Here is a 9,489-nt window from a genome sequence, read left to right on the forward strand (position 1 = left end):
TGGGATGTGGGTCCCAAAATGCAAAGCAAGTGTTAGGAGCAAAACAATCAAAGGAGCAGATGTGGCAGACACAGTTTCTCCTATCGATTCATCTAATAGTGCAATGAGATGTAGCCAAACGTAGCCCAGGTGTCAAGCCATGAAGTTAGGCATCCAAGTGATGCAGGGTACGTGGTTTGTTTGCAAAGGAAAGAGAATGCTGCAGTAGAGAAGCAATTATGGAGATCATGGATAGTTATACAAGAAATGGAGGTAACTTGCTCCATGGTGGGACATATGGCAGCAAAGAAGTAGCAAGGCTAGCAGCATAAAGGCTGAAAATTCAAAGCAAAGAAGGTCTTCAACAACATTCACAACCCATGTGAAATTAGGAGTACAATAACTTAATTAGCAATAGCTTTTGTACTTGGGGGTATTTCTGTCTGTAATTTAGCCTCTATGGCTAAGTTTTCTTCTGTCGATTGTGGTGCACATTGAACTTGAAATTTAATTCTTATAATTAAATAGAAAGTTTACTTGTTCTTCAATCGAATTTCAATTTATTTACATTTGTTTCTTCACATTACAATTTTCAAAGAAGTCCTTAAAACTGTCAAGGCATAGGACATTCAAACCACAATTGCTTGATCTGTTGTTGTTTGTGAAACTTTGGTTATTCTGTCCAATCACCTCTATCGATTTGACCCAAACCAGATTTTTGCTAACAAGATGGTTACAAATTCAAATAAATGTGAGGGATTGATGATTTCGATGATCGGAATTTTTGATGTGCTTATCTTTTTCCATTACAAAATGAAATGCCTATATTTATGTCAATGAGTTTTATATTAGGTAAGATCTACATATATGTGAGTCCACTTGTATCCAATAACATAATTAATTTTATAAACAACAAATAGAGGATCAAGATCATCTACTGTCAATCTCTCTGCAATAATTTTTACTGTGATAATTCGACAGTCTAAATTTAAACTTGAAACAAAACAAGGTTTTATAGTCTAGATTCAACTTTAAATTTAGATTTCTTAGTTTTATGATTTTTCTATGTATAATTCTATTATCTTTTTGTTTCAAATAATAAAATTTCTATTTCCAACAAATTATTAGTTGAGAAAAAAAAATACATAATAACATAAAGATATCTAGACGCAAATACCTAAACACATGAGAAATATCTTTGAAATGTTAAAAAAAAATTTCCTCTCTTTTATTAATTTTTCAGGGTTTGAATTCCATTTTTACTTTTTATTATTTATTTTTATTATTATTATTATTTGTGTGTGCGCGCAAGATGCCAACACGAACAGATTAGAAAGTTTGGGGGAGTCTGGAACAAGATGGGTTGGTTAATGGTTGCTGTCTAAAAAAGAAAGATAACCTCTTTACAGCTCTCTCTAGTAGTTGGTTAGTTCATGAAACACATTTATGATATATATGAGGGAGGGATGGAGGATTGCTTGATTCAATTTTGGTCTGAACACGGTAGGGTTTGTTACTCTGCCTAAAAAACACAGATTTCACACTGCTCAGGGTTTTACTTATTTGGTGAAAGCAGTAAATAATCAGCTCAAATTGTATGATTTGCTTAGGTTTTTTAGAGGATGGTTAGGTTAGGCAGCCGCTAATGCCACTAATGAGATTTACGCTGGCACGTTTATTTAGTGAACCTCATGTTGAAATGACAGTTTCATTCCTTCATCTTCATCCTCTACCACTGGCTTGTTTTCATTTTTTGGTTGACATAACAACTTCATTAAAGCAAAATAAAAACCATTCATGGTTGTGTTTTGGATGGCATTACTCGGTCCATTGCAGTGTCTTCTACTCTTGAAGGGGAAGCTCTAGCCATTCAGTTGGCATGCTTTCTTGCTGATGTCCATAAGCTCCAGAAAGTTGAGATTGAAAATGATAATCACACGGCCATCCTTCTGTGTTTCGGAGAATGTCCCCCCCTGGGAAGTTGCTGTTATTATTCAAGATATCTTTGCGTGAGCATCAACTCAGACGGAGTCCTAGATCTTGTAATAGGGTGGTGCATTGGCTTGCAAAGGCTGCTTTGCGTGGCTGCCTGGATCAAAATTGGATGTTTTCTCCCCCAGGTCCTTTAACTGCCTTGTTAATTTCTGACTCTGGTTCTTTGTAAGCCTTGGGGCATTTCCTCGAGTTCAAATAAAAATAAAGAAATAAAAAGAAAGACAGAATTCTATGTTTAGACATAATTACAACATAATTACAACAAATAGCCTGAAAGACTAGGACTAAACTGAAGAAAGAAAATTACAAAAACTTAAAAGCATAGATCATGAAACAAGCCGGCAGTTACTATAACATTGAACAAAAGGCGAACTTTCACGACAAAAGCCTAAACTGAAACTACCCTGGTTGTACCTAATTGTACCAGATCGATCTCCCAGTCGAAAAGGGTCACAAACAAACTTGTGTATTCAAATGAGCAGTTTTTTTATGGAGAGAGATTAACATGATTGAAATCTAGTCAAAATCCAAGCATCTTAATTCCGTAATGACTTCCAAGGAAAAAAAATTTAAAAAAAAATGAGTCGGAATGGGAACATGTAATGAAGGTATAAGAAATAATGCAACATTACATCCACGGCAAGGCAAAAGGAAATACAGAAAATGGTAAGAACAAGTGATGCAAAAAAAGATGTTTCTAACCGATCAGTCAGTTGATTACACCTTTATTCTAGGTTTTTAACAAGTGTGCAACAAAGATGAACTATTCAACCCTCAACCCCCTCTTGCTAAGCAGTGCTATTAAGTGCTATTCTGATGAACCCAGCAACCCAGCAAACAATAAACATTTTGAGTTCCATATAATAAGACTGCTTCAGAAAAAAGAAATATATATATATATATATACTTCCACTATACAGTTTAACAGTTTAGTATAAACAGGGTGATTTTTTTTCCTTCTTTTCTTGTTCAGTCTTTTACATCTTAGAGATATGAGTGTAGCATGCGAATTTGTTGTGATGATTCTGTAGAGCAGGTACACGCTCGTGCAGCCACCTTGATCGTTCCTAATCACTTGTATTTCAACAGTTAATGGATGGCCTTCCCAGAACGATTTTGTAACGACAGGTACATAATGCACATTTCTGTATTGGTTAGACATAGTAAATCATACCGACTTCCAGCAACGAAGCGTGAGGCACGCTCAACACAACATCAGCTTCACTACAGTTTTTGCTCAGAAAAGCATAGACAACATCAATAGCAAATTTCTTGAAAATTGAAGACGACTTCTTTGCCTGTGCATAAGAATGCCCGAGGATAAAAGCAATGCCTGACTCCCTAGCCTTCAGTATCTGCAAAGACTCGTCTTTAAGAGAAGAACCTTCCAATTCCCCATTCCCAGACACCACCATCACATGGAAATCTTTTATTGAGTGAACAATTTTCTCTTCGTGATTTTGATACGTTAAAGTGAGCTCAGAAGAATCACAGACTTCAACATCCGATTGAAGCTCACATTGTCCTTCTCTCTCTACAAATTGTATGACTTCGTATACCAATCTGTTTTCAAAATCATAGTTCTCTTGTTGCAGATCCTTGTAACCGTATCTGACAATGCACCTAAACATGCTGTAGTCTGTTGGCCCGACCCTGCTTATGAGAAACCGTTCCCTTCTGCTAACATACGGAACTTGAACAGATTTGATGCAGATAAATATTACCACTTGATGGAAAGCAGGTAAGTTTGTGACGAAGTGTCCGAAAACAGCAGGGACACCTGTTGCAAGATTCGTGTAAAAAAGTCCGATTCCGGGGACCCGAACCATGCCAAGGCTAGGCCCTAGAGACAATATCCTTTTCATTGAAACCTTGTTCTCCACATCGAACTGGTTCTTCTTCAACGTTCCATAGTTCCATAAAAACGTTACGGCCATGAAGATCAAAGACAGCACAATTGGGATCCAACCACCTTTGGGGACTTTATACAAGGCTGCAGAGAGGTAAAGAAGCTCCACCGATCCAAAAAACACTAGAAAAGCAGCAGTTGTGATAATATTTTGCTTCCACACGACTATCATCACCATTGCTGTTGAGCAACTTGTCACAAACATAACAGTAGTGACTGCCAGGCCTACAAACTCAGCAAGACGATTCACTTAAGTTAGAAAATGGGCACACAAGAAGGGCTTAGAAGATGAATTTAACCCGATTTTTTTTATTATAATTAAATGCATAGATTGATACCATATGCGTGTCCAATCATGTTCGTGTCCCTCAATCCGATTGTCACAGCTAAACAGAGGCACATTAACATCCAATTGACCTCTGGAATGTAGATCTGCCCATATATTTTACTTGAAGTATGAACAATTTTCACTCGGGGAAAGCAATTCAATGCACAGCACTGGCTTATTATGGAGAAGGTTGCCGATATTACTGCTTGACTCCCTATCACGGCGGCAAAAGTGGCCACGACAAACACTGGCCAGAATATTGGTTCTGCAGATGAGAAATTTGCATTAATAAAATAATAAGCTAATGCTCCATTTGTTTCTTTCCACATTTCTAGCATTTGGTACGATGGAAAACGAAAGTCAACTAAATTAATTTTCTAGGATTAACAGAAAACAAGTTTATTTGGACGGAAAACATTCTCCATTTTTTAAAAGTGAAAAACATTTTCTGGACTAAGTTTTACCAACATCACCACACTACCACCATTGCCACACCACCACCACCACTATCACCATCACTAATACAGCTACTAACACATTAGTTTCAAGGTCGCAACCAAAAATAGGAAAACGTTATCCATAGACAATGTTTTTGGAAAATGTTTTCTACTGAAACAAATAGAGCGTAAGAATAAGATACAGCTATGCAGGCATCTCAATGAACTCTTGCCTGGTATGGCTTTGTAGAAACTTCTCTGGATATCTTCATGATGCTTAGAAAGGAATGCAGCCTCACCCAAATATGCAAGAACCAAACAAGGATATACAAAAAATGTGAAAGCTATCTGGAATATGAACACAAAGTGTTACAACATCAAGGTCATATTTAAAATAAACTTTTGATTCAGCTTCTCTGTTATACTTTTAAGGCTTTAATGTGAGATATTTATAGCGCAAACAAATTATACCTTAATTGACAGTGTGGAAAAATGGCCCAAATCAGCAAACATTGCCTCCACACCTGAGACAGTAATTCGAGAAAAATAAGTTTCCATAGCTGTGTTTGTATCAGAAGCATGACCAAAAAAAAAAAAAAACCTGCAATTGAGAGAACCACTCCCCCTAAGGACACCCAACCCTCAATGTTGGTGCATCTGAGGAACTTCAACATGTAAATTGGAGAAAGTGCTTGAAATATACGTGGATTCCACTTGATAATGTTATATGTCCCTATGCCACCGATACAGAGAATCCACACTGTGACAATTGGAGCAAACATGAAAGCAACTCTATGTGTTCCGTGATGCTGAAGAGAGAAAAGCCCCACTAAAATGACACATGAGATTATAACAATATAGTCTGGAAGAAAAGAAATAAACAAAAAGTCTATCAGATATTGACAGCATTCAATGGTTAAATACTTTAAATTGTAGCATAGCAAACTAAACTTACTCTCATGAAGTCCTGTGAATTTAAGCTTAATGCCAGAAACTGCTGAAAGAACTGAAAAAAGGAAACACCCAAATCTCTTAATTGCAGAACAGATCTGTTATCTTGCAAATTCAACTTTTCTAAAATAGATATTTAGGTAAAATAAAAGAAGATATCCATCCTAGAATTCATATATAAAGCACATCTTTCAGACACATACAGAGACAGAAACTGTATCATTTTCACTTTTGCACCCTAAAAATGAATTTTGGGTTATCAAAAGATCAGAACCACAGATTACACTGTTAATCTAAAAAGCACGAATACTTCTAAGAAGGTGACGTATCCGTGTCGTACACCGACACTTTTTGGACACTTTCTGACACGTGTCCAATACACTTCAAAACGTGTCCTATTTTTTAATATTTTTTAAAGATTCGGACACTTTTTGGACATTTGGAGGACACGCGTGTGTATCGCTTAAACATACGTGTCTATCGATTAGACACATGTGAAATTATAAATTTGAAGAAAACAACTTAAGATACAATAATAAAACAAAAACCATATAAATTTATAGAAATTAGTATCATATTGCATTTTTTATTATCTTTGAATGATATATTTATATATATAACACATAATATGATATTTTTTGTTATCTTTGAATGATATGTTCATATATATAACATATAATAATTATATAAAATTATATATTTCATGCGTGTCCCCCACGTGTCGTATCCTGCATTTTTTGAAAATTAGCTTGTCGGCATATCCGCGTCGTGTCGCGTGTCTGTGTCTATGCTTCTTAGCTGTTAATGCAATTGTTGCCAATGCCAAATTTAGCTACTACTACAATCTTCGATCAAGATTCTTTACTCTACCACCATAAATTTTTTGTGCTGCATGAATATGCTAACCATCAATAGAAATTCAGTTTGACCACATCAAAGAGTAAATTCAACTTAAATTGTGGTCTTGGCTGTATCTAGATTCTAGATGCAGATATATCACCATGAGAAAAATCACCAACAAGCACCAACAAACAGTCTGCTTCAGAGAATTTTGAGAGATCTTCAACTATCCAAGTCAAATACAGAAGGATAGAAGTAGAGCTCAATTACATGTATTATGCATAGGCTATATAAACACAAGATTTTGAGCAAATAAATAATTATATTATTTAAGCGCAATCATTGTTGATATCAAGCCTATCCTTTCTAGAGGAAATATATATAAATATATTTTTTGGGGTGATTGACTGAATTGAATTATTGAATTAGGGAGTTCACATCCATTATTGATATCAGATAATGCGAGAAGCAAGAAAGTACTATGCCTATGACACGAATAGTTTAATGGAGTTGAACTTACATCTTATTCAACATGGAATGCGATTGCATAAGGATAAGCTACTAAAGTTACGTGTACACCCCATACCCTGTAGTGTTGACTAGGGCTGTGTTTGGATCTTGGATTTGTGGAGGGAAAAGTGAACGAAGTAGCTTCTAAGACCAATCACACCCCAAAGAATGGTTGGAATTCAAAGGATCCAGGTGAGACATAAAAGACTCAAAGTAAACAGTATTGAAGAGGTTGCATCAGATCAAGCTACCTGATATTGCAGGAGTGAGTACACCATCACCGATCGCCATACACGTTCCCAGCAAAACAAAAATCAATAGCCCCTCAGAAAATTTTGGGTTCTTCTCAAAGAATGACTTCAGAAATGAACTCTGCCATGTTTCTTCTGATCTTTCTATAGCATATGCAGACAGCGTCTCATCTGATCTTTGTTGATTTGGTAGAATGCTAAGTCTTGCATGTCGACAGAGTAGGGAGTACAATGCAAAGGTACCACCTGCACTATGAAGGCAAATTTGACACAGGAAAAAGACAAAAATAAAAAGAAAAATTAGAGAAATGTGTGGTTATGTGCAGATTTTCTAAAATGAAATGAAAGTGATCTCAAATGAAATGTTAAAAATGGTAAATTTTTTTCGAATCTTCTCTCAAAACGATGAAAATAAGCACTTTTGATTATCATTTTGGACTGATAGGAACCAAATCAACCATATCCTTCTCATTTCTGTTTGTAAAGTATTACTCGAAGGAAAAATAAATAAAAATCAGCCCAAAAGAATAAAAAGAACATCTTGAAATGAGAAATAAAACAATTAAATACTGCCAAACAAGCCCTAATATATTACTCAGTCCTTTTAGTTCCTTCTCAACAATATATTGCATATTTACCAACAAAAGCAAGTGGACAACAACCCAAGCTCATTTGTCTTCAAGAAACCAGTAAACAAAACCAGGAAAGGACAAACTGTACCTTCACCGTTGTCATTGGCTGATATCACAATGAAGATGTATTTGAAGAGACCAATGAGAGTGAATGTCCAGAAAATAAAGGAAAGCACCCCATAAATCTCTTCATCATCCTCATGAAGGCTCAGCTTCCCGGAGAAGGTGGTCTTGTAAACATACAGAGGGGAGGTACTGAGATCACCATAAACCACTCCAAGGCTCTGATATGCTAAAGTAAGCACAGTGGAACATGACACCTTCTTCAAATTCTGATTACGCACACAAATTTTGATCACTATTCAAAAAATAAACACAAAGAGAATGCATAGCTTTTGATTGTGGAAAGTGGTTTTGCATCATTTAATTTTAGCAATTGCCCACCATAATTTTTTCTTGCAAACAATTTATCTCATAAATTTTAGATATTCCTTCCAAATTCATCCCAACCTGGATGGGACTGAATTCGCACACACATATATATTGGTCGACTTTCTTCCATTGGAAACCACTCTTCTAGTTATTCTTTCTAGATAAATCTATAAATAATTTTTTTAATTAAAAAAAAAACCATTTATTAAACTAACAGAGGTAAATAATAGTGTGTCCTTGTTCCCTTGGGTTTCTGTATGCATGTTATACAAATGCCCATACATATATATATATATATATATTTACTAGAAGCTTTGCCCTGACTAATTCATTACATATATAACAAATAATTATTAGGTCAAAGGGCTAGGTAGTAAGAAATAAAATATTTAACCATTAATCCGCTTTTTGAGGCCTACAAGGGTTATATGCTCTGACCAATTAAGCCAACCCAGTTGGTTACAATTGTCCATATTTGCAAAACATCACTTATCCTAGAGCACTTTCAAAACCCTTGCAAAAAATGTCCATTCAACACAAACCCATAAATCAAAACAAATCAATGACTACAAAACAATGCAGTAATATAATATATTGTGAAATTAAGAGGACAGGGAAGAAGTACCTGTTGGGAAATTCCCTGTTCTACAGATTCTACTGATGACCTTGCTTTCATTGTTGAAAAATGGAGTATCAGAAGTTGGAGATTTGAAAGGCAGATGTGAAGACCCAAAAGGGAGGTGATTGGCAAAGAAGAGAAGTTAATGAGTCATATATATATACACACACACACACTATCACAGAGAGAGAGAGAGAGAGAGAGAGAGAGAATGTAGGAAGTGAACAGTAGCAGTTAGGCAGTAAACAGGCCGGTGGGGTGTGCGTGCAAAGAAGTTGCAGAATGCATTCAATGCTCTTTTCATTTTCATTTTCATTAAAAAACTTCATTTTTGAGACACTAGCAATTAATCAAAATTAAGAGTCATCCTTTTCTTTTTTTTTAAGAAAAATTTACAATCAGTAATTTTATTCTAAAATAATTACAGATTCATAAAAAAAAGTTCATGACTTTATCATAAATTTGTAATTATTGAAGTGTATAACATTATAAAGTTTATCATGAATATGTAATTATTTTTCAAAACTAACAATGATTTGTTATTTTTCCTTCTCCTTTTCATCTATATTTGAAAAAATAATGAGAAATGAATTTATTTATAAAAAT

The 9,489-nt window shown here is 35.2% G+C and overlaps 1 protein-coding gene across 2 annotated transcripts; it reads right to left on the reverse strand.

Annotated features, from left to right (window-relative positions):
• Positions 1–2,638: 2,638 nt before the first annotated feature.
• KT1 (potassium transporter 1) lies at positions 2,639–9,155 on the reverse strand. 2 transcript variants are annotated; one of them, XM_028267693.2, is made up of 9 exons: positions 8,890–9,155; positions 7,921–8,164; positions 7,201–7,446; positions 5,604–5,654; positions 5,250–5,510; positions 5,120–5,172; positions 4,882–4,996; positions 4,222–4,476; positions 2,639–4,108 (listed from the first exon to the last, which is right to left on the reverse strand). In XM_028267693.2, exons 1-9 carry the CDS (start codon positions 8,938–8,940, stop codon positions 3,129–3,131), a joined length of 2,256 nt encoding a protein of 751 aa, XP_028123494.1. In that variant the 5' UTR covers positions 8,941–9,155; the 3' UTR covers positions 2,639–3,128. The 2 variants fall into 2 exon arrangements, with proteins under 2 accessions (XP_028123494.1, XP_082760040.1); XM_082903914.1 differs by having other exon boundaries at positions 5,250–5,408; positions 8,890–9,144.
• Between the last annotated feature and the right edge of the window lie 334 nt (positions 9,156–9,489).

Source organism: Camellia sinensis, chromosome 14, assembly GCF_055761805.1.
Source record: "Camellia sinensis isolate YWXY chromosome 14, ASM5576180v1, whole genome shotgun sequence".
Taxonomy (NCBI): domain Eukaryota; kingdom Viridiplantae; phylum Streptophyta; class Magnoliopsida; order Ericales; family Theaceae; genus Camellia; species Camellia sinensis.

Excerpts from the sequence above, each read along its gene's own strand:
- KT1 (XM_028267693.2), bottom strand. The coding sequence starts at position 8,940 with ATGAAAGCAAGGTCATCAGTAGAATCTGTAGAACAGGGAATTTCCCAA. Across the intron at positions 7,447-7,920 it reads AGCCAATGACAACGGTGAAG|GTGGTACCTTTGCATTGTAC; the intron begins GTACAGTTTGTC and ends TTCATAGTGCAG. Across the intron at positions 5,655-7,200 it reads ACTCACTCCTGCAATATCAG|TTCTTTCAGCAGTTTCTGGC; the intron begins GTAGCTTGATCT and ends TCCTTTTTTCAG.